The sequence below is a fragment of the Schistocerca nitens genome, chromosome 2 (assembly GCF_023898315.1).
Source record: "Schistocerca nitens isolate TAMUIC-IGC-003100 chromosome 2, iqSchNite1.1, whole genome shotgun sequence".
Taxonomy (NCBI): Eukaryota; Metazoa; Arthropoda; class Insecta; order Orthoptera; family Acrididae; genus Schistocerca; species Schistocerca nitens.
The window spans coordinates 180,017,627-180,043,781 of record NC_064615.1 but is presented as its reverse complement, the minus strand read 5'-3'; the positions used below and the strand labels follow the sequence as shown (position 1 = coordinate 180,043,781).

General features: G+C 38.0%; 1 protein-coding gene across 8 annotated transcripts in view; it reads left to right on the top strand.

The window, feature by feature from the left end:
* Positions 1-2,051: 2,051 nt before the first annotated feature.
* LOC126235855 (probable glutamate--tRNA ligase, mitochondrial) overlaps positions 2,052-26,155 on the top strand; it is a 353,293-nt gene continuing 329,189 nt past the window's right edge. For 3 of the 8 annotated variants that reach the window (XM_049944732.1, XM_049944733.1, XM_049944731.1), the window contains exons 1-2: positions 2,052-2,290; positions 15,381-15,615. In XM_049944732.1, the coding sequence (XP_049800689.1) occupies positions 2,131-2,290; positions 15,381-15,615 (395 nt within the window). In that variant the 5' untranslated portion in view covers positions 2,052-2,130. The remainder of the gene's footprint in view (positions 2,291-15,380; positions 15,616-26,155) is intronic. The other 5 variants (XM_049944729.1, XM_049944728.1, XM_049944730.1 and 2 more) reach the window with 4 other exon arrangements.

The following is a 26,155-nucleotide window of genomic DNA, read 5'->3' as shown; positions in this document are numbered from 1 at the left end:
AGAAGAATCATTCGCAACATGGGCACTGCACAGCCGAGGGCATCATGTCGACCATTATTTAAAGATCTAAAATATTAACTGTCCTCTCTTTATACATCTTTGAGGTGTTTCTTTTTCTACGCAACCGCGTCGATCTATTCAGAAAACTCCTTTAGGGCACTCATACAATAGGAGACAAAAAGATAATTTTATACTCACCACGCATCGCTTAAAACTGCAGTCAGACTCCTCAGTATATAGCCATGAAAACTCACAACACAAAGGGTGTGACATAGTGAATATGAAGATAAATATTTTAAAAAGTTGGTTACGTGATTTTCTAATTGAAAGATGATATTACTCTGCGGAAGATTTCATGAAGAACGAAGTGACACTTCTAGCTGGATCCCTAAATGGAACAAAAATTTGATAGTTAGAAGGGATGTAAAAATGGTAAGTTTGACAAATTTTAAATAAGTAAATTCTTCGCAAAGTATTATTGTAAGTATGTGAAAATTTCAAATAAGCGAATTGAATCCTTGACACGTCTCCTGTACATCAGACATGTGTTCTGAAATTGTGTATGTTATGAGATGAAGAAAACACATTTCTATTAGTCTGCATAGTTGCTTGCAAAGCTAAGTCATAGCACAGTCTGACATAACAGTCACCACACTTCACCTCGATTTTGTTGCCTACCGCGCAAGCAGCGCCCCACGCGGCCAGTGTGAGTTCGACGCGATCGTGAAAGCGGATAGCGGTTTTATTTTGATTTCTACAATAGTTTTTAGAAGCGGGAGCGTTTGTAGCGCAATAAATTGCAGCAACAACAGGTAGAAGACACCACAGCTGTCTTTTATAACTTTCCTAAGGATCTTGAGAGATATATACTGTATTATCATGTTACTAAACTGTATTGTCAGGATTCACTTGCGAACTACATGTGTGTAATGATTAATGTTTCGTTTTAGGAGCAGAAAATGGCTAGTTAATAGCAGACGAGAAGACCTTTTGAAAAAAGACCCAGTTTACCTGTATATAATATTAGGTTTTTGTTGGCTACATTTCGAACAAAACCAGTTCATGAACGCAGACAATAATAAACTCCTGTGGAATGCAGTACCCACACTGTTTGACATCCCAAATAAGCCACCTCAACTGACGATGAAGAGGAAACTGCCACAAAAATTCGACAGTCCATCTAAAGCTGTAAAACAGTCCTATGACACAGAAGCTGCTAGTTCAACTCTCGATGTATCAGTGCCAGATTCCTGTGAATCGTCAACACAGACATTCTTTGACGATAAAATGGTTAGATTAAGTGCAGTTATTCGTGTCTTAAAACCGCGTAATGTTTGCAATGTATATAATTCACTTCTATTGTTAGTCACTTAATTTTCCTTGCTTCCTTCGTGTGATGACATTTTTTTGCTAGCACCTTGTTCAGTGACAGATTGTTTGAAAATTATTCAAGTATTCGGTTTTGAGTGAAATGTAATGTAATCAGTTCATTACAATGTTTTCAACATATTTCTCCCACTATTTGGCCTTTGCTTGTCCCACTTATAATAATATAAAGATGAAGGTCGTACTTGTGGCAACAGGCGACAATGACAAACACAGTAGGCCTACAGAACGATAAATGAGCTATAGATCGCTTTTGCAAGTAGAGGAACATGTATGTGCTTCTGACGTGTGAATCTGTGTGTTTATATTCTTTTGATTTCAACGTGGTAAGCTGCAATTCTATCGAACTTCACAAGTGATTCTTCACGAATGTGTTGCAGCTTGCCAATCGATTCATGGGTTTTGTCCATACTTGCGCTTATTTTAGAATCATTTTTGGAAACATATATGCCTTCTGATATCACACAAACCTTTGGAGGCAAGAAAATAACTGCAAATGTTTCGTAAATGACATAGGAAATTGATGCAGAAAAACATTATGCCTATGACGCGTCACCTTACTCGCCGCTTGGCGTGCTAGTCTCGCTCCATCTGTCAAACGGTAATAACTTTTACAGCAGTGACTGCCGCGACTGTTATGTTAGACTGTGGTCATAGCGTATCGACCTGTTGTTTTTACTATCTTTGCAGCAAGCTAAAATCTTTCTGAGCGCGTGTTTGTTTACATAATATTTTGTAAAGGTTATGTGCTGGTTGTCGAATATGTTGACGAAAGGAACTAAATATTGCGTTTTTATTGAGTTTGCTTCAAGGAATATAAGCACTGCTTCGTTAAGGAGGAGCAAAGGGAAGGTATTAGAAGGGCGTCACGAAGTTCGTGTGAGATTTGCACCTAGTCCCACCGGTAAACAATATTATTGGTGTTACATATTTTCTCATTGTAGTGTGCGTTAGGACGTCACTTTTCCCTGTTGAGTGAAATGATTTGCTAATGCTAATTCTCAGCGTCATCTTCACTTGAGCATGTCTGTCACAGATCGTGTTACGAACTGCACCCTCAGACATCCTGTCATTGTATTTTTTAGTTTAATATTGTCACTCGTAATTTTTGCAGAGTACTGCAGTATTACAGAAGTTTTTTTTTTTTTTTCAGTAATTCTATATACTTACCGTGCTGCTTTGACAAGTCTCACTTTCCGCTGCGTATGCGCCTATTCTCTCTTCTCTTTCTTTTCCCTCTTTCATTAATTTTCTTTAATGTGGTAAGGGATCTCAGATGATTTGATTCCGTCTCCCTGCACTTTAGTTGCATTTGTAAACCAGTAGGCCTACTCATTCTTCTGATTATGATAACGTATAATAGAAAACTTTGATTTAAATCAGGTGCCTAGTTACGTGTAATGTGTTATATACGTGATAATTTGAAAAGTTATTGATCGGTATAATTTGTTTACCGATCGTAGCAGCCAATTTGTCAATTCGTTCAATATATTTTGATAAAGACTTTCAATGACTGAAACAGTACTCGAAAGTACCCTCGTGTTACACACAGTTTCCTTCATAGATGCATTCTGTTTTCCCTGAATCTGCCCAGAAAATTTGTCGTCCCCCTGCATTTCCCTCATACTGATTTTCCGAGATTGTCTGAGCTTTCTTATGGTTTCTTACTAATAATAATCTTGCAATCACATCCTGTTGGGTCTTTATTGTTGACATTGTCTTACCGTAGTTCATATTTGATGGGAGCTACCATACATCGCACCAAGCAGGAATTTTATCCAAGTCTTTCAGCAATTCACCTTGGTCCTTCAATGAAGTCACTTTTCTATATATGACAAAATCGTTAGTGAACTGTCTTACAGTGCTGCTGATAGTGTCTGATGAATTGTTTGTGTACATTGAAAACATTAGAGGTCCTAATATGCTTCCTTGGGGCACAACAGATGTTTGTGTGGAACCTTCACCGCCTAGTGTAACAAACTAGGTTCTGGGCAAGTATTCCTTGAACAAGCCACATATTTGCAATGATAATCTGTATGATCATAACATGATTAGTGATAAAAAAATGTGATGCTACATCATGAACCTTCCAAAATCTAAGAAGACGGAATCTACCTGTTCACCTGCATCCACTGTTTGCGAGATGTCATGTATAAATAAATCAGAATCTATTCCACCCTAATGGTTTTTATACAAGTCTGTGCTTATTCTTTGAAACATCATAGTGTTTTTATCTGAAGTGTATTCTAGGATCTTGCAGCAGACGAGTGGCAGAGATATATTGGTCTAATGTTGTTCAGTAGTATCTGTATCATTATCAGTAACTTTCACATGTTAATCTCTGCGGTAGTCAGACATTGGTATATTGGTATCCTCATGCCTGGATACATTTTTAATTCTGAATTTAATATTTATGCTTGCTTTCTGCAACTCTGTAACATGAATCCACGAGGGACTGAATGGAAGGTTTGGACCATTAACCGACTGTACATAAGACCAGTAACTTTGGGATTTCTGAAAATTCCATCACCACAATTTGGCCAATTTACACTTCAGATGTGGTCCTTATGAATGCATGAGCTACTATAAACTTTTCTCCGTTACTTCATATGGTATATGTTGATGTGGAAGTGCAGATGTCGGACTATATTTTCACTATTACTTCACAAGACTGTTTGGTCTGTGCTAGCAATAATAAATTTGCAGGTTTCCTTATCGATACTGGCTAAATTCTCTACTTACTAGTACAGTATGTCTGGGAGGATTTCCATGCTGTGAATTTCCGATCATCTTGAATGACTCTGAATCTAATAGTCAATTGAAACATTCAGTTATTAATGTAGATTCACTGGCTATGTTTGCTCTTGTCCGTATCAGTTTTAAGTTTTCATTTGTTATCTTACTAGACTTGCTCGTCACTATAAACCCACTCTTCCTGGAGAGTATAATCTATTTTCTATTATATGTTCTACATGTCATCAAGAATTTCCCTATTCTCTACTTGTGGTTTAACTAATTCCTCGTCGTCTGATGTGGGGACAGCTAATTTCCATGAGAGACATGAGCTCTAGGACTTTACTGTGAGTACTCTGGCCATGAAAACTAATATATTAAGATTCTCATTCTCCAGATCTGTTATCCCATCTTTTGAAATAATTGGTCTGTCTGATGCTGGATTTTCTACAAACGATATTGTAGCTTTGTGTAAAGTGTGTATAGTACACAACTGATCTATTCAATGTGATTCAAGTCTCCATTTTGTATCTCATCATGAGGACTCTACAAATGGTCTTACCACAGAGACAGTACACTCCGCATGCAGATCACATCATATGTCGTAATCAGTCCTCAGAATGATGCTGCAAATCAACAGCTGTGCAAAGACCTCCCACATGGGGCTAGTTGTCTTCAACACTTCTGCACCTAACTGAGAATGGTTGCAGAACCCAATTACTGTCATTATTGATGCCAGCTGGAGCTATCAACACACTACAGCTGAGTACAGCATGTGCTCCCAGCATTGCTTCTATCACATGTCAGGCAGTTCTTCCTGGAACACATACTATGTGTACATTTGGTTCAATTATATACCATGATGTGCCCAATATTGGAGCTGCCTACCTTATTTCTCCTCCGTGGTTGCCCTGGCCACAACTGAGAAGAAAACCGTTGTATGAGGAGGAGAGGCAAGGCCTACTGGCTATGTCTAATTATCAGGAGGAGGCAATGCTTCAAACCTATTAGGTAGTGGAAGGAGCTAACCTTCTGTCATCAGCCACACACATCAATGAGAAACAGCTCCAGATCCAGGCACATCCAACAAGTCACTATCAGCTGACCGATTGGTGCTATGGATCATTTTAGCAGTCACCTCAGTTTCTTCCCAAAAGGAAACTGCCCTGCTACTCTGTCAGTGATGAAAACTGCAGATGCCATATGAAGATAGTGATAGTGATAAACAAAGTTGTCAGCTGAAGTGCACTTAACGATGTCCATGACTCTTCCATTTCGTGATGCTGTTGGCAATTCGTTATCTTTGGTCATAGCCAATCGGGTAGTAGTATAAGGTAGTCAGTAAGAATTGCTCAGTCTTATAATCTTTGTCTTCACAAATATTTTGGCTGTTTTTTTTCCAAATGTTTCATGGTTTCCGATGTTGTGGTTAGGTTGGCACCTGATAGCACAGCTTAAAAGATGTTTACAATAACTTTTATCATAGGCACCACAGTTTTTCTGTAATATATTGTGATTCCTCAGAAGGTGTATAGGATTGGACCTAATACATCAGTTTAAATTGCTGCAAGTGAAACAATGTACCAGCCAACTTCATTTACGAGGCAAAGGAAACTACGAACAAGCAGTGCCAGTGTCTAGCTCCATCCAACCCATGATTTTTTAGTGATTGCCACCCATCACTTATTAAACAAACTGTTACCAACAATAGCAAGCAATGGAAAAGCTGCTCTACCATATGATACAGATTCTTGAAACAACGAGACTTAACAAATGCCTTGACTGCAGGCATATCATTTCGTTGTGTCCTAACTGTAGGATATAGTCTCGAAAGATTTCCTAAGGAAGTTACACATCATACAGACCTTTCTTTTTGGCATTAAGAAAGCTTGTGATATTAATTAGAGATCTCACACCATGAAGCAGCTTCACAGTTGAGATTTTCATAGATAGCTGCCAGTGTTTTCTTAACCATTTGAGAGACTCTGCTGCATCAGTCTTAGGGTTCTTTTTTTCTGCAGTCTAATGCCATGTAAGATCAGATTGAAGAGAGAAAATGACACTGTTAAAAGTAGGTGGCGTGTCTATAGACTGTGAAAAGTGCAAAGTTTCTAAAAATTAATATTCTACATCTACATCCATACTCCGCAAGCCACTGGATGGTGTGTGGTGGAGGGTACCTTGAGTACCTCTATCGGTTCTCCCTTCTATTCCAGTCTCGTATTGTTGATGGAAAGGAAGATTGTTGGTATGCCTCTGTGTGGGCTCTAATCTCTCTGATTTTATCCTCATGGTCCCTTCATGAGATATACATAAGAGGGAGCAGTATACTGCTTGACTCCTTGGTGAAGGTATGTTCTTGAAACTTCAACAAAAGCCTATACCAAGCTACTGAGCGTCTCTCTTGCAGAGTCTTCCACTGGAGTTTATCTATCATTTTGTTTCAGAGTTGAACAGGTGTGAACTCACAAAAATACTTGCAAACAAAATGTCATCGACGTATTATGCCCTTAGGATCCTGTTGTCAGTGTGTAAAGCCTGTGTCTTTTAGTTACATACTGTTCATTGGCGTTCCTTTCTGGGGAATAAATATGCAAAATATGAACGCAGTTTTCAAACTGCAGAAAAGCTCCATAAGAATAATAACCAGAAATTTTAGTTGAGCTCATTGTAAAAATGTCTTCAAAACACTGCAGGTTTTAGCTGCACCATGCAAGAACATTTACCAATCATTTGTACATATCAAAAATAACATTGTCAATTACTGCACCAACAATTCTGTCCATGACAATGGAATGAGATCTAGACTGAACTTACATTTACAATGAAAGAACAAACATAAAACTTAAAACATTTTCACCAGAGCATAAAGCTATACAATAAATTGCCAAAAGAGAGGGAAGAAATTGATAAAACTAAGTTATTTAAAAAGGCAGTTAAAAAGTACCTGTTAAGAAATAGATTCTATGCATTGAAGGATTGCTGAGATAACTCACAGTAGTTGTTTAGTAAAAAATATAACATAAATAAATAATAATAACAATAATAAAACATCTGTCATTCCACATAGCACTTTCCTACTATATATTTTCCTTCTTCTTCCTTTCTTAACTGATTCCCAAGGCTATGCGATGTATAATATTAAATACCTTATTCCCTCCTGGAACTTGAAGTCTCTTTCGTTACAGAAAGATGCTGACTCAGTTTTTCATGATAGCAGATAGAAACTTGTCAGATATTGATAATATAATATAAATGGATAGATCAAATATCTACTCACCAAGCAGGGCCCAGGGAACACACACACACAAAAGGATTTAACTTTTACAAGCTTTTTTAGCCATTGGCTCCTTTTTGTGGTAGAAGAGTTAAAGGGGAAGGAAGAGGGGGAAAGGTATAGGACTGGATCAGTTTAGGGAAAGGGGTACAGTTCAGGAAAGTCTCTCCTGACCTGGGGTTCTGGGTGACTTTACTGAACTGTGCCCCTTTCCTTAATCTGATCCAGTCCTTTTCCTTCACCCCTCTTCCTTCCCCTTCAACTCTTCTGCTAGAAGAAGGAGCACTGGCTCTGAAAGCTTGTAAAAGTTAAATCCTTTTTTATGTGTGTGTCACCCTGCCACCACTTGGTGAGTAGATTTTTTTTTTTTTTTTTGGTCAGTCCATTTACATTGAATAGAAAGTTGTGGTAAATAAAATGATGCTGGTGTCAGCTAATAGTGTGTGTAGTGTTTGTATGTGTGCAGTGACTGGGTGTGAGGCATGAATGAACAATGTAGCATTAGCCTTTTACATTATTAAATGACTTATTTGTAAAACAATATTGTAAATTATGGGTAAACCAAATGAGGTAGCACTGTTTGAAACAGAGTGGCCTAGTGTTTAGAGGGTGGAGGCTCCAGTCTTCATGCAGCCATCCTGATTCTGTTGTTTCCCTAAATTACTTCAGGCAAATGCTGGGGCACAGCCAACTACCAGTTCTATCTGTGCCATACTAGATCTTTAAGTATGTAAATGTCTGTGTATGTGAATTACTTTATTTTTTAGTGTTCTTAAATTGTAATGCCAAGACATGGCCAATATCCTTCTAAAAGAGATATACGGATGAATAAAACAACTGCTGCTACTGCTACTACTACTACTACTACTACTACTATTGCTACTATTGCTACTGTGACAGGTCCCATTTCCTGGCACAGGTTTTATGGAAAACATGTTGTTTGCATGTTCTTCCACATGGAAATAAGAGCTGTTGACTCTTTGGAAAGTATAGGAGTGGATGGAATGAAATAGAACTCTCTGTACTGTTTATGCAAGGTTCTTTGATCTACGGTGTTTCCCATCCTTTTCCACTTTACCCTCAGCTTTTTGTGTGGAGGTCATATTCAGAGTGACATAGAGTTGTATTTAAGGAAAAATTAAGTTTAGGATGGAATATAACAATATTATGAAAAGGAAAGTTTCTACTCACCATACAGTGGAGATGTTGAGTCACAGAGTAGGCACAACAAAAAGACTGTCACAAATAAAGCTTTCGGCCAATAAGGCCTTTGTCAAAAATAGATCACACACACACACACACACACACACGACTGCGGCCTCGGACAACTGAAACGCAGTGTGGTTTCAGTTGCCTGAAACTGCAGTTGTGTGTGTAAGTAGCGTTTGCGTGTGTGTGTGTGTGTGCGTGTGGGTGTGGGTGTGGGTGTGGTCTATTTTTGACGTAGGCCTTACTGGCTAAAAGCTTCATTTGGGACAGTTTTTATGTTGTGCGTATCTGCGACTCAGCATCTCTGCTGTATGGTGAGCAGTGACTTTCCTCTCTCTCTCTCTCTCTCTCTCTCTCTCTCTCTCTCTCTCTCTCTCTCAAGGGATTAGTCTAACATTTGCTCAGATTATGAAGGAAGACCAAATTATGATAGCTGGGTGTGGATTTGAACACCCCTCTTCCTCTTAAATACAAGTCAGTGTGTTAAAGACACTTGGTGTGATGCCCAACAAGGAAGGAGGGGATGACATTAAGATAAAGAATAAGTGTGGGGGGAGGGGGACATACAGATATAAGGGGTGTTAATGATAACTTTTACAATATACCACAGTTGTGTAGGCGAAGTTGAGATGAACAGTTTGATATAAGACATTTGTGTTCTGTCAGACCTGGAAACAATCTCAAATTGGTCTACAAAAATCACTTAGGCTAATGTGCATGAGAACCGCGCCTCTTATGCCACATCTTGGTAGTTTTCTCTCTTTAGCCTTCTTACTGAAAGACGAGTGTGTTTGTAAGGGCTTAGTTTTGATTGGATTGGAAATGTAATAATTGTTTGTGTAATGTATTGAAAAGTCTTTTCCTTTCATTACTTTCACAACAGAGTTTAATTCACTAATGTTAATGACATCCAGTGAAATAAGAGGGCAACAAGATATTACACAAAATGTTTCTCCCTTTTGTTCTTTCTCCTCATATATAATATTAAACAAAAACTGTATACACAAAAATGGGCTGCTTTTTTTTTTAATCTTCATGGCAGTCGGTTTTAACATAAAACAGCAGAGTTTTATTTATAGCTTATCGGCTTACGATTAGAGTACTACCACAGAATCTGAATCATCTAGAACTTTGTAATCCAGCCTGTTTGCAGATTAAAACTATACAGGATACTGTCACTGAAGCTACTATCCTCACAGATCCAGCAACTGGAGAAGTCTCTCACATATCCTATGTACCCTAATGGTCCCAGTCGATTTACCCACACATTTTGAGTGCCTTCATTTCCCAATCAAGATTTTGTTTGGAATAAAAATAAACAAGGCTCAAGGTCAGAGAGAGGAGGGAATGGGAAGTGGATGTAGAGAGGAGGAAAGAGTAGAAGGACAGAAAAATGGGGAAACGGAGGGGAGGAGATGGATGGAGGGAGAGGGTGGGGGGGGGGGCAGAGAGATAGAGGAGAAGGAGGAGGTTAGGATGTATATCCAATACCAATACATACTTAGCAGACACAAAGCATTGGAGGGTTCACTAGTTAAAAATATCAAATTACAAACAGTCACCGTGTTCCCTTCAGGCAGTAGGCCTAAGCTGTATGCCTAGTCTCTATAGGTGTAAATGTTGAGAAGTACTTGAGTGAACAGTAGTCTTATATGGAAGTGAAACTTGAGCATCAAGCAGTGTGCAGATGAGGAGAATAGAAATTTTGAAATGTGGTTACAGGAGAATACTAAAGATTAGGCAGGTAGATCGAGTAATTAGTCAAGATGCACTGGAGAGAAAAGAGTTGTATGGCACAATTTAACTAAAAGAAGAGATTGCTTACAAATCACTCATGTGACCCATCTCAGGTAATGCTCAACTTTGCATATAAGATAGGACTAACAGGGATAATGAACATATACAGAGAAGGGCAGCACGAATGCTCACAGGTTTGTTTGATCCGTGGGAGAGTATCACAGAGATGCTGAAGAAACTGAACTGGCAGACTCTTGAAGATAGACATAAACAGTCTGTAGAAAGCATACTTATAAAGTTTTAAGATCTTGCTTTAAATGATGACTCTAGGATGTAGAGATAAGATAAGACTAATTACAGCATGTACGGAATCATTTAAACAATCATTCTTCCTGTGTTCCACACGTGATTGGAACAAGGAGAAACCCTAGTAACTTGTACAGTAGGGTATACTTTCTGCCATGCACTTAGAGTGGTTTGCAGCGTGTAGATATACAATGGCCATTCAGTATATAATGCCCCCCCCACCCCCCATTATTTTTTTTTTTTTTTTTTTTTGAGATTATCTTGAAAACTATGCATTGGGTAAAAATAGTGGGTAAGACAAGTTCGTAAGCTCAGAGGGGAACATAAAATGAAACTACACGTGACCCCCAGCCCCCACCCCCTTGGGTGGGGCAGGGGGCAACTTCTAAATCTTAAATGGAAACCCCCATTTTTATTGCAGATTCGGATTATCCATAAAAAAGTAATCAAGTTTTGCCTGAAACATTTTTTTAAACCATTGACAGGTGGCACTGAAATCGAGAAACATTAAAATTGGGGAAGAACTCTGATTTATTTAGAATGATCCGAGAAGGACGCATCAAATCGATACAAAATGTGCACCAATTCTTTCATTACACCAAATCAAGCTCTTTTATATCAAAATCTCATTAGGGAACTCTTCACCATTGCATTACTCACCCGACTTTGGTGCTACCATGGCCAAACTGCGAACTATGGCTCAGTATAAAGGTCAGTGCAATGCGATCAGACGTCACTTCACTTTCAGATTGTGAACCGTAAACATCAACTCACGAAAGTAAATTATTCTTTAGTGAAACATGGCTCACTATCCTCCTGCAGAGATTGTTGATATGATGTTAATTTTAGGTGAATGCCATACCAATTATGCAGCAGCTGCGCAGTTGTATGTGGATTGTTTCCCAAACAGATGACATCCAAGTGAAAACATTATTCAAAATTGCACTCAATGAGCTGGAAATAGTTACAAGCACCATCCACCTTGTCATTGCGAATACAATGAAAATTACGCTTGGACCCTTACCGTTCTCGCCTGTGTTCAACTGGATCCCAAAATGAGTAGTTGTGTGATTCAGAGACAAACTGGAATACCGAAATCACTGTTTTGAGTATTTTGAAGGCACATAAATATCATTCATATCATATCATACTGACACAGGCATTAATGCTGAAAGATATGCAAATACGCGTGCATTTCTGCCAATGGGCCTTGGAAATGATAAGAGGTGACAATGATTTTTTTAGATACGTTATGTTCACCAATGAAGCCACATTCAAAAACAATGGCAAATTAAATTGTCATGATTGTCATTATTGGTCCCCTGTCAACCCACACTGGTACAGATCCGTTGACAATGAACACAAATGGTCGTTAATGGTCTGGTGTGGAATTTGAAATGGTTACTTGATAGGACCATATTTTTTTGATCAAAATGTTACTGGAGAATCTTATTTACAACTTCTCTGCAATGATTTGTTGGAACTGATGGAAGATGTTGATCTAGAAACTAGGCAACGAATGTAGTTCCAACAGGATGGAGCAGCTCCCCATTATGCTAAAAATGTGTGGAACGTTTTAAATTTATGATACCCTGGTCGGTGTATAGGACGAGGCGGACCAATTCAGTGGCCTCCATGTTCACCAGACCTAACATCTCCTAATTTTTTCTTGTGGGGTTATTTAAAAAAATATTGTTTATGAAAGACAGCCCACAACCCGAAACGATATGGACCAACACATTCGAAGAGCGTGTGCAGCCATAAGACGGGATGTGCTGCTCAAAACTGTGGACAACTTTCGCAGACGATTGACTTTATGCATTGAAGCAAATGGGGATAATTTTGAACAATTTATTCGTGGCAAATTTCATTAATTAACCATGGCAAATTGTGAGAGGCAAGGGGACTCTCACTAATGAAGCACCCCAACATCTAAGAGGCAAGGGGCTCACACTAATGAAGCATCCCATGGGACTGTCATTCTACTATGTCCATGTCGTTGTTCCTGCATGACGCTAAAAGTAGGATACAGTATATTTTGTACCAAAAGTAGCTTTATTTGGCATAATGAAAGAATTGGTGCACATTTTTTATCGATTTGATGCGTCTTTCTCAGATAATTCTAAATAAATCAGAGTTCTTCCCCAATTATACTGTTTTATTGATTTCAGCGCCATCTGTCAATGGTTTAAAAAAATGTTTCAGACAAAACTTGATTACTTTTTGATGGAGAATCCGAATCTGCAATAAAAAAATGGGTGTTTCCATTTAAGATTTAAAAGTTGCCCCCCACCCCACCCAAGGGGGTGGGGGCTGGGGGTCACGTGTAGTTTCATTTGATGTCCGCCTTATCCAATATTTTTACCCAATGTATAGTTTTCGAGATAATCTCATCCGAAACTTCAGATGGACCACCCTGTACATCAACATGTCTTGTCCATGTCCTATTTTTCTATGTAATCTCCATCATTTTTTATAGCCATACGCCAACATTGTGGAAGAGCATGTATTCCCTCCTGGCAAAAGCTCTTGTCCTGTAGACGTAGCCATGTTTGCACTGCATGATTGACACTCTCGTCATCTTCAAAGTGTGTTCCCTGTAAGGAATCTTTAAGCAGTCATCACGAATAATGGCATCTGCAAGATTTAGCGTGTCTGGAACTGTGGCTGTGATAGGACATCCCGAGCGTGGCTGATCATGGAGCTCTGTTTTTGCATTTCCTGAGGCTGTAACTCCCTTTACCCATCAACCAACTGTACTCCTATCAACTGCAGCATCACAATAAACTGCACACAAACACTTATTATGTTCACCACATATTCTTTTTCTGCACACAAGGCTTCAATAACAGCACACTGCTTGTAACATGAGTCATATGTAGACACCATTTTGATGTTGTACTACGGCTCTGCCATCTTCCAGAATGGTTTGAAACTTCACCGGTGCACAGAACAGACATCAGATGTGAAACCCCAACAAGGATGTTTGTCTGTGTTTATTAACAGCTTTTTTTTAAAAAAAATAATGTGAGGCATTACTTATTGACCGACTCTCATAGATGTAGAAGAAGAGGAAGGTAGATAGGACATATCCTAAGGCATCCAGAAATAATCAGTTTAGTAACAGAGGGAAATGTGTGTTTGTGTTTGGGGGTGGGGGGCGGCAGCTAAGGGGGTCGAGGCTTGAATATAGTAAACAGGTTCAAGTGGATGTACATTGCAGTAGTTACGTAGGGATAGAGAGAGTTGCACAGTACAGACTAGGATGGAGAGCTGCATCAAACCAGTCTACTAAATCGGAAGAGAAGAGGAAGGAGAGGGCAGCTGGTGGAGGAATAAACTTCTGTAAGGTGTTGCTGTTCTGATGAAATTAATTAGCACACAACAAGAATGAATATACTTGTACAAACAAATAGAAAAAAAGGGAGCACACACTTGTAAATTATAAGCATATAGTCATATTTCCAAAATAATTTGTGATGTGAATAGGATGAAACATACCACAACATTAAGATTTAATGTGCAGATGATACATGAAACATAACACTAGTTAACTAACTTTACAAAAAGCTCAGAAAGAGAACATTGATTTTCAAGAGCTAGTTGGCTCATGAAATAATGTAGGGGGCCTAATAAGAGTTGAGAGGACATGAGTATGCAACTGTGACCAGCGAGGATCACCACATGGGGAAAAACTGCTCACATGTTGATGCAGCTGCCCATGATCTTATAGTGGTAGCAATGATTGAAGTGGGCTGAGTGTGATTGGGCAACTGCCTTTCCATCAACAAGGTTCTGGTGGCTTGTAATTTCATCATTCAGATTAGTCCTTTGAGTGGCTTTTTCAGTACCTGACTCTGGCTACCAATTCAAGTGGAGGTGAGCTGAAGGAACAACTCCCAGCCACAATATTGTGGAAGCCAAGGGCAGGCACCCATCACAGCTGGCTAAGATGCAACCACAGTGCAGAAAGCTGCAAGTGCACCTTGTGTGTACCCTAGTTCAGGAAATGTGATATTCCTGCACCTAACAGCCAAAATTGTCGCCCTGCTTCTTGTGCCCAGACTTTCAAAGCAGTCTTCCCGCATATATTGGTAACATTGTTGGTGACACAAATAAATATGTCATCAATATCAGACGTTATTGGACAAAGTAGAATTGAGAAGCAATTTCATGGGATGCCAAAGTGTTATGGCAATAACGACTATTACATTTAGCGAGAGAAGGAATTGGCTGATTAAAGTTTGGTACTCCAAGGATAGGTGATTTTTATTTAACTATTGCACTTGAATGGATTCACTACACATCACCCAGTCATTTCTCCTAGTGGCAGTTTCATCGTTGGATATTCAAGCTATAATTTTATAAAGAGAAGAGAATAGCTGCAGTCTCTCACACTCATTTCAGGAAAGGATTTCTACAAACACAGTCTCCATTGTTAAAAATCCAGCCAACCACCCATGATGGTTTCAGTTTTATTCTGCTTTTTATACAACCTTTAAGTAAATTTGCAGGCACATTTGATACAAATAACAGTATACAAATTACCATTTGCACTGATATATATGTTTATTTCGAAGTCCGGTTCTTGTGCATTATTTGTCTTTTCTGCTAGTTGTAAATAATATTTTTGTGATAGTGGTGTTTGTTTTATAATTTCAAAGGCTATTATATGTGTACTATTAAATCAATTGTGTATTGTTATTACTAATGTGTAATTCTTTTAATTTAGGTCATCTCCACCTGGGAGGTTTGAGAACAGCTTTGTATAATTACTTATTTGCGAAATCACACAATGGACGGTTTGTACTTAGGATAGAAGATACTGACCAAAGTAGGCTTGTGCCAGAGGCAGCAGAAAAACTAGAAAAAGACCTTAATTGGGCTGGTATTGAGCCAGATGAAAGTCCATTACAGGGTGGTCCATATGGCCCGTATAAGCAATCAGAGAGACTGAATTTGTATAGGTAAGTTCTTCTTCATCCAAAATGTCAATTTTTGATCTATTGTTTATCATATTACTCTTCTGTCGCATAATACAGAATATTAATTACTTTAGTAAGTAAATTTGTTAACCAGGTAATTTTTGTAGCAAATAAACTAGTACTATCAGGACATATTATCATTGAAGGAGTAACTTTAAAGACAGTTACTCAGTTACTTATCTTATTACTATGTGTGATCAATTTGTCTCAGGTTTGTACAACAGAAATAAAATTATGCATTCTGGTTACAGCTTTTTGTTTATTGTACCAGGCAAAAAGTGTCCCAATCACACAGTAGCTCTAAACATTTTAAGTAACAAACTACTTGGCTGTATAAGAATTGGGCAACATACTGAGTGAGAGATAAATCAGTACTGAGTCATGCGGCCATACCTACAATAATATTTGTAACTTTGTTATAACTTTATTTACAATTAGATTTCTTGTGCCATATTGCTTGACTTTTTTTAACTAACAAAATTATAATTATGATGTTCTGTTAATGGTTCTTTATACTTAACAAAATTATTTCTTCAGTTATTAAGGGCTTTAACATTTGCTCACATAAATTTGAACTTTTAGTACTGTATCATGTTAATTTTACAGTAAGTATAGTTCATCACAAAACAAAGTTTAAATGAAGTAAAACTCTGAAAAATAAAGTTTAAGTGAAACTAAAAGACTATGCAAATTAGCTTCATGTATTGTATTCTATGATATTTTCTCTCTCTCAGTCTCAAGCACTCGCTCGCTCACTCACTCTCTCATTCAATCCTCTTTCCCACTCTGTTTCCTGTGATTGTTTTCCGATAAGTATTTTAGCGAAGGAAAGGTTTATGAAGTGTGAATGTTGAACCATTCACAGGTTCTCAATCAACAGGAGAAGAAGAAGATGATGATAGAATAGTAAAGTCAGATTTAATCGTAGAAATGAGACAGTAGAAATTGCAACAAAGGTTTGTTGTTTAGAGTACATAAATTGTGATTGTCAGAAAAGTGAAACACAGTTAGTTGGGGCGTGGGAGGAGAGGGGGAGGGTATAGGAAAGGACAAACTAAGAGTTAGAAAGGCGGAGAATGATGTGATCAAACTTGCAAATATTTAAATGTGTATTTGTAAGTCAGTAAGTATGTCCTCCAACATTGTAACTTCTTCTATTCCCTGAAAGACACTTTCTTATGCATTGTCTACTGTCATTTGTCAAATATCTAAGACTACAAAATTGTCTCGTGTAACAGGTATAGATTCTTCTTAGCTTCCCATGGTTTACATCTGTGTTACTTTTATTTAATATTGTAATGGTAGGCTGAGGGTGGAGTACAGTGCCAAGAGAAAAGACAGCCACCATGCTATAGAAGGGGCAGTGAACAGAGTTAAAGTTAAGAATAGAAGGAATGTGATTACTTGAATGTTGTATGTGGTAATTTTGGTAGCACTTGCTCTGAGCTGTGACAGGAAGGCAAGGAATGTTCGTTTTAAATATCCTGTAAGTGAATAACATGCGACAGTGTCTTTTGCAGCAACGAAAAGAAGCTAATCTTCCATGTCTTAATCACAATGAGCAATATATTTGAGGGGAAAAAGATTGCATCCCAAAACTTATGAAAAATGTCTGTTTTTCTTTTTTTTTCTTTCTTTCTTTTTTTCCATGTCAGGTTGCAGCATGTTGGGCATTTTGAGACAGGTGGGTGGACTCTCAGCTTTGCAGCACAATGTTGGTCGCTTTGCTCCTAGCATTGATGGCATCAGAATCATTTAGTGCACCTCTGTTTTGAGATCACATCATAGTGGGTACTTTTGAACAATGTTGGGCGATAAAGTTTTCGTAAAACTCGACAAAAATGCTGCAGAAAACCATGAACTTCTTAAATAAGCTTCTGGGGAGTCTGCTCTTTTATATGTGCAAGTTATTGGGTCGGGGAAGTTTTACAGGAACCAGGAGTGGTTGGATGATGATCTCCGTCCTTGATGACCATCAACAAGCCAATCTGATGAAAATGCAACTCACATATGTGGGTTGTTGAATGCTGACTTAAAATTAGTGCTCGGCTGTTTGCTGACCTTATGAATATTCCACAATGGTTTTGGTCTTGTGTAAAATCAGTAGTGATTTAAAATTATTTATTTATTCAGTCTGTGGACCATACAGACACAGAAAACGAAGATTGCAGAGAGAAGGACGAAATACTGAAGTTGTTTCACTGCAGAAGATCGTAATATGTTATCTCCTTTCAGTCATCATATGCATGCCAAAATGGTGGACATTGAGATAGTTGATCGCAGAATAGAAAAGCAACTACATTCATTTAGTAGTGGAAAGGCATTACAACTAGATGAGATACCTACAAGATTCTACAAAGATTATGCAAAACAACTGGGTTCACTTCTAGCAGCATTTTATCATAGTTCACTAGAGCAATTAAGGGTACCTACCAACTAGAAAAAAATCACAGGTCACTCCCACTTTCAAGGAAAGGTGCACATCATTGTAGCCTTACATTGTCAACGTCAGTTTGTTGTAGAATTATGGAACATGTGTCCACCTCCATAGCGTAGCAGTAGTGTTACTGCCTACCACGCAGGGGGCCTGGGTTTGATTCCAGCAGTGGACTGGGTGTTGTGTGTCCTTCATCATCATTTTCATCATCATTGACTCACAAGTCGCCGATGTGGCAATACAGTGGCCGAACTACCCCGAATGGGGCCTCCCGGCCAACAATGCCATACGATCATTTCATTTTTTTTTTTTAATGGAACATGTTAATGCTCAAGAATTTATAACATTTTTGGAGAATGAAAATCTCCTATGTAAAAATCCACAAGGTTTCTGCAGACAGAGATCTTGTGAAACTCGGCGCCCTATGTCTCTGCATGAGATCTCTAGCACAGATTGATGCTGTGTTCCCTGATGTGAGGAAGGCATTTGAACTGTCCCACAATGCTGCTTACCAACTATTTGACCAGATTTGCAACTGGATTCAAGGCTTCTGTAGAGATAGAACTCAACACATCGCTCGTAACGGAACTAAGTTGACAGTTGTCAAGGTAATTTCTGTAGTACCCCACAGAAGTGTGGTAGAACTGTTTACAGTGGATATGAATGACCTAGTAAAAGCATCAGAAGCACTTTAAGACGGTTCACATATGGTGCAGTTGTCTAAAAGACAGTAGCAACACCGGAAGATAGGCAGAATGACCTACAGAGGATTGATGAATGCCACTTGACGCTGCGCATAAATAAATGTAACATATTGCACATATGTAGGAAAAGAAATCCACTGTTGTACAGCTACGTTATTGATGACAAATTGCTGGCAGCAGTATCTACCGAGAAATATGTAGGAATAACTATCCGGAGTGACCTCAGTTGGAATGACTGCCTAAAACAAATAGTAGGAAAAACAGATGCCACACAGGTTCCCAGGAAAAAAGAAGTGGCTTACAAGGCACTTGTTCGCCTGGTTCTTGAGTATTGTTCATCATTCTAGAACCCTTACCGGGTGGGACTGATAGAAGAGATGGAGAAGATCCAATGAAGAGTGGCGCGTTTTATCACGAGATCATTTAGCCGATATGAAAGTGTTAGAGAGATGCTTAACAGACGCTAATGGCAGATGCTACAAGAGAGGTATTATGCATCACAGAGAGGTTTGCTATTGACTCAGACAACATATTATTTCCTCCCACATATATTTCACTAAATTACATCATTGAGACATTAGAGCTAATACAGAGGCTTACCAACAATCATTCTTTCCATGCACCATTTGCGAGTGGCACAGGGAAGATGGGATCAGATAGTGGTTCCAGAAGTACCCTCTGCCACACACTGTCAGGTGGACAGCTGAGTACTGATGTAGATGTAGAGAAACTGCTGTGCATTGCAACATTACAGAAGAATTAAATATGCAAAAGGTATGAACTGAGCTGATCCCCAAACTGTTGATGGATGAGCAAAAGGCCAATCAAGGTTTGATCGCAAGGAAAGTGACGCAGCATGTAGAAACTTAACTAGGTTTTTGGAACAACATCATTGATGATGATGAAACATGAACATTCCAATCTGACCCAAAGACGAAGTGCCAGAGTGCCGAATGGCACACCCTGAAACAGAAGAAGTCGGGGGATGAGTAAATCTGAGTTGAGGATAATTTAGTTACTTAGTTAGTTACGTGTTCAATTGATCAATCTCACGGCAACCATTATGATGTGGAATGTGTCAAGTGCACAAGAAATGCACACATGAATCAAGGTTTTTTTTTTTTTTTTTTTTTTAAAAAAAAAAGCTCAAAATTTTTATTACCTACCCCATTCCCTTAAATGGCACAAAATGCATATATTGTACCTTTAAATTTATTTATTCCTATTCAAGAATTCACCTGTGGCGTAGAAGGAGTTTTCAAGGAGATACGATTTCAGTTTATTTTTGAACCTATTACTGCTGTCTGTCAGACATTTCATTTCATATGCTAATTTATCAAAAAGTTTTACAGCAGCATATTTTACCCCCTTCTGTGCCAAAGGTCAGTGAAGTAGAAGATAGTGTAAGTTGTCCTTTCTTCTAGTGTTATAATTGTGAATGTCACAGTTGTTTTTAAACTGGTCCCCGTTGTTGAGAACAATTTTCATCACTGAGTAAATGTGTGGTGAGGCTGTTATAAGAATTCCTAACCTTTTCAACAGATGCCTACAAGACGTGCGACTATCAGCCCCACACCACTTTAGGAGATCCAAAATATGAATTTTCCAGTTAAGATTCTCATCTATATGTACACCCAAAAGCTTAGTATGTTCTGCTCTGGCTACTGACGTCTGATGTATTATAGGTATTGAAGGAACTGTACTTCTTGCAGCAGAAAATTCAAAGTTCAGAGCAAACCCATTTGCAGAAAACCAAAAAACATTATTTCTATCATTTTCTATTGGAGTTTCTTTTACTGGATTAATAACGATGCTTGTATCATCAGCAAACAGTGTTAGTTTAGCTTCTTGTTTCAGCTAAGATGGCAGGTCATTCACATATATCAAGAACAGAAGGGGACCCTATTTAACACCTAATCTATTTTTACACCAGTTAGATGAAGTGGCAAACTTCCTTAAATCACTTAAAACTTATAAAGAAACTTTTTGCTTCCTGTTCTGTAGATATGACTTAAAACACTCATATGCTGTTCCATTTATACCATAGAATTGTATTTTCTTTAATATAATGTCATGGTTCACACAATCAAATGCTTTGCATAAGTCACAGAAAATTCCTGTTGGTGACATATACTATTTTTGTATTCTATTATGTGGGCAGTGAAATTGTATATTGCTGTCTCAGTGGAACAGCATTTATGAAATCTCAACTGTCATTTACTAAGTATCCCTTTACTGTTGGGTGGCTAATCACTCTTGAGTACATTACTTTCTTGGCGATTTTTGAAAATGCTGTAAGCAAAGATACTGGCCAGTAATTATTGATATCTATGGTGTCCCCTTTATTGTAGAGAGACTTGACAGTGGCATATTTTAACCATTTTAACCTGTCTGGGAAAATATTTTGAGTTAGTGATGCATTACATACTTGACTCGGAACATCAGCTATAACTGCTCCACATTGTTTTAATATCTTATTAGAGATATCATCTGCTTCAACAGAACATTTCAGTTTTCACAGATTTAATGATTTTCCTTATTTCAGAAGAGGTTGTTTGGTGAAAATTAATCTGACTAAGATTTCTCAATTAACTGACTCTTCCATGTGTTGCTTGGTTTTTTCTTTTGAACTGTTCTCACCAACTTTTTCACCTACACTTAAGAAATGGTTGTTAAATACATTAGCTACTTGTGTACTGTTGGTTAAAATGGTCTCATTCTCTTCAATAGTAATAATACCTAACCCAGTGGTTACTTTTCCTGCCTCCCTTCTAACAGCATTCAATATTGATTTTATTTTATTGCCCGAGTTGTTAATTTCGTCTCTAACATACGTATTTCTTGATTTTCTGACAACTTTTCTCAATATGCTGCAATAATTTTTGTAGTGTAAAATTACTTCTGGGTCTTTACTAAATCTTGCTGTCTCATACAATTTTCTTTTTTTTTCTGAAGACACCTTAATACCTGTTATAATCCAAAGTATCTTTGAAAACTATTTGGTATTAGCTTTAGTATTTTTTATTTTTGTTTATTATTTATTTATTTTTTTGGTTGGTCAACAATGTTCAAAGAGAAATATAAATGGATCAAAAAATATGTTGCATTTATCATTAGCGTTTGGCTCATTATACACATCTCCCCAATTAACATTTCTTAAACTTTCTCTGAAGTGCTCTATAGAGACTGGGTTGAGCAACCTTACCCTTTTACTTAATAGTTCCTGAACTGTACACCTTGCTACATTTTGTAAGTTAAGCAATTGTTCATCATGGTCTGGTAATCCATTTATCTCAGGGAAAGTGTGTTAGCTTTACATCCTCTTGCTGTACAAATACATTATCTGTTAGAGTGCTCCTGTCTTGAGCTATATGTGTAGGGAAACTGATCACTGATTCTAAGTTTTATGTCAGTAATAACACTTCTAGTTCACTTTTCCTATTAGAATTGCTTATAAAGTTTACATTTAAATCACCACAGATTAATAACTTATTCTTTTTGTGTGACAAACAGCATAATATGTAGTCAAACTTTTTTATGAATAGCTCCAAATCTCGTAATGGGGACCTGTGCACTGTTGCTAATATCAACACTACATTATCTAGCTGTAGTTCAAATGCACGAACTTCAAAGTGCTGATCGACACAAAATTTGCTTACTTCTACAGTTTTGTATTTATACCCTTGTTTAGTGTAAATAGCATCTCCTCCTCTATTCATGCTAGATCTGCAAGTATAAGATGCTAAATTATACCAATTTATACTGACACTTCCCACCCCCACAGTTACATGGTGTTCAGACAAAGTATTTCAATCTCATTTTTATTTGTGAGATCATATAAACACACTAACAGTTCTTCTACTTTATTTTTTATTCATCTGATATTTTGATGAAGTAAATTGATACTACCTTTAGCTTTATCCCTATTTACTGTTCTTGAAACTTCTTTTATTTTATTTTTCTATTCTTCTTGATTGTTGTCTGCCTGGACTTTGGCTTTAACCTAAAAAAAACCTTATGCCTGGTCCCATTAATGGCAGGGATCGTTCCTTGTGTGACTGTAACCTCCCTTACAGTATCCGCTAACAGAGGAGGCAACTTATCTTTCCCCTTCCTATTTAGGTGCAGGCCATGTGCAGAGTATTCCCACCTACCAATAGCATGAACTGGAACAACATTAACGTGAGATTTTGCTGATGTCTAGAGCATCCCGTTCAGCTCAGTGTTAACATACCTTTCAGCAGTGTTTACCCAGGGCCGATCATGGTGCTCAAAGACCTCCACAAACCCCGCATTTGTGTGCCCGGTTTCTGCACCTATTTTATCCAGGTTACTCCTAATAATATATCTTGTATTCCTAGCCAGGCTGTTCTGGGAAGATTGCGAAAACCACCCTCGTATGAAAAAACATTGCTGCTACCTGACTACTGCAACACTTCCTGCAAAGCATAACATGGCATCAGAGCACGCTACAGTGCTGATCTCCTTCCCTGACTTCTTTTTGTTCCTCAAGGTCAAGAATGTACTCAAAGGATGCTGTTTTGAGGCTAAGTGGCTGTGGTAGCTTTAAAGGAGATTCCCATCAAGGCCATCGAGGAGGTGCACCAGGCCTGGGAAATGGAAAAAAAATGTGTAGATGCTCATGGAGAATAGTTTGAAGAGTATTAACTCTTTACGCAGCCCAGTGTTTGGACACATTTGTGTGTGTGTGTTTTCTGATGGAAAAAGAGCTAATGTTCGAAAACTAGTGTGATTGTTGCTTTTTGTTCTGTGTTTCAGTGATCCACACATCAGTCTGCTCCTTATTTTATCCAAGAATATCCATTATTGTTATTATTACTACAAAACTTTTGAAAAATATATTTCATGACTCTTGGTGCACACCTTGTATTTTGTTCAGATGACTTACAGGAATGCAGTCCAGTGACATCGTCTACAACAGTTGTTTCCAGCCTATGGGTGATTACCCACTGAGTGTTAAAATGAAATTTTCTGTGGGGTCAAAACAAAAGGGTTCAATTTTGTTTTGGTCACGAAACTAACTGAATTATATTTAAAAGACCATTACTATCATCACTTCCTGTAAGACTGTAATACTGACAAAAAAAAAAAAAAAAAAAAAAAATTATTCTCTCTCTCTCTCTCTCTCTCTCTCTCTCTCTCTCTCTCTAGCATTAACATGTGACAGTGTGGTGTGGAGGCTACAGCTTGTGAAACGAATATATAAGAATCATCTTCCTCATATAGTCCACTCACAACCCATATGCTATGTACTTTGTACCACCCATCGATGACAGTAAAACTGTGGCATATGCATCATAAATGCTTAAATAGCTCATGAGAGAACTCTGAGTTGTAGGTAGTTCCCACAGTGGATCAGAAATTGCTTCATTATTCATTTCACAACAGATAAATGAAGTAATTGACAGCACAAAACAACAGTAATTATGTAATGGCTATTAAATTGCTGTAGGGCTTACACATTATTACTACTACTACTACTACTACTACTACTACTACTACTGGTGGCAATGGTTAGGCACAAAGTGTTGGCAGCGTGAGGTCTTCCAATTTCTTCCACTTCAGAAGTAAGGAGTCCAGTAATCAAGTGATTTAGAAGCAATAAGTACAATGTATACATTTACTTACTTACTTACTCCTGGGCACTATAGACCTTATAGGGTTTTGGCTTCCTGGACAATCTCTGCCCACTCTTCTCTGTTAGCTGCCTTGGCTCTCCACCTTGTAATATCCATTCTTCTCAAGTCCTCCTCCACGTTGTTGAGCCATGTGATCCTTGGCCTGCCCCTCATAAGGTGTCCATCTGGTTCTCCTGTGAAAACTTTCGTGACTCTGCTGTTCTCCATCATACTTCCTACGTGTTCCAAGCAATGTAGTCTATTACTCTCTATTTCTGGAATGATATCTGATTTGTTATACAACTAAAATCCCCTATCATTCACTGGCCCACAGATTTTCTTCTTTTCCCATCTCTGCAACAGCTCTTCATCATTTTATGTCATTGTCCAAGTCTCTAAATCATACATAACCACATGTCTCACTACCTTATGACACACAGTCAGCTTCAGATTCCTACTATGGCTTCTTGCTTTAAATACTTTAATCAGTGCAAAGTAACTCCTATTACCAGCGGCAATCCTTGCATGTATTTCTTCTCTCAAATCATTATTCTCAGTTACCAGAGACCCAAGATATTTAAAGCTATCATTCTTTCCCATTCAATGTTCGCAGCTTGTGGTCTAGTGGCTAGTGTTGCTGCCTCTGGATCATGGGGTCCTGGGTTCAATTCCCGGCCGGGTTGGGGATTTTCTCTTCCCAGGGACTGGGTGTTTGTGTTGTCCTCATCATTTCATCATCATCATTTGTGACTGTGGCTATATTGGACTGTATAAAAAAATTGGGACTTGCTTCTTTCTCCTTCGCTATATCTTTTACGATGTGTTAACATATACTTGGTCTTTGACTGTTTAATTGCCAGCCTCATCTCCACTCCACATCCTTGTAATTTTTCAAGCTTTTCTTCCAGTCCTGTTTCCTACTAGATAACGAATTAATATCATCTGCATATTCAAGATCCTGTATCACTCTATTACACAGTGTTCCCCAGGGTTGCTGCTGTGTGTCTTTTTGCATTACCCATTCCAAGGCAACATTAAACAGAATAGTGGTGAGCACATCACTCTGGTGTAATCCTTGGTTAACATCAGACGCGTTTGATAAAGTGACCTCAACCTTTACTTTGCCTACAGTTCTTCTCAAAGTCATTTCAACCAGTCTTGTAAGTTTGTTGGGTATTCCTGCCTCTTGCATTGCCCTCCGAAATTGATCCCTTTTGATACTATCATAAGCTTGTTTGAAATCAATTAACAGCTGGTGGACATTGATCTTATAGTCATAACATTTTCAAGGATCTATTTGATAGTAAAAATCTGATCTGTAGTGGATCTATTAGTTCTGAAACTACACTGGTAGTCTTGTAGATGTTGATTTTTCCTAATATTTTATATACTATACAAAGCAGTGCAATTCCTCTATGATTCGCTCAGTCGGCTTTGTCATGTTTCTTATGTAGGGCAGAGTATTGCTGTATTCCATTGTTCTGGCATGTTTTCTTTCCACCATATTTCCACTATAATCTCATGCAAAACCCTTATTAGTTTTTCTCTGCCATATTTGATCGTTTCTGTTGTAATATTGTCTTCTCCTGGAGCTTTATTGTTTTTAAGAGTATTGATACTAACTTTAACTTCTTCCAATGTTCAATTATTCAAAAACAGTCTTAATCACATTTATTATTATTATGGCGGTATAATAATAATAAATGTGATTAAGACTGTTTTTGAATAATTGATTAATCATA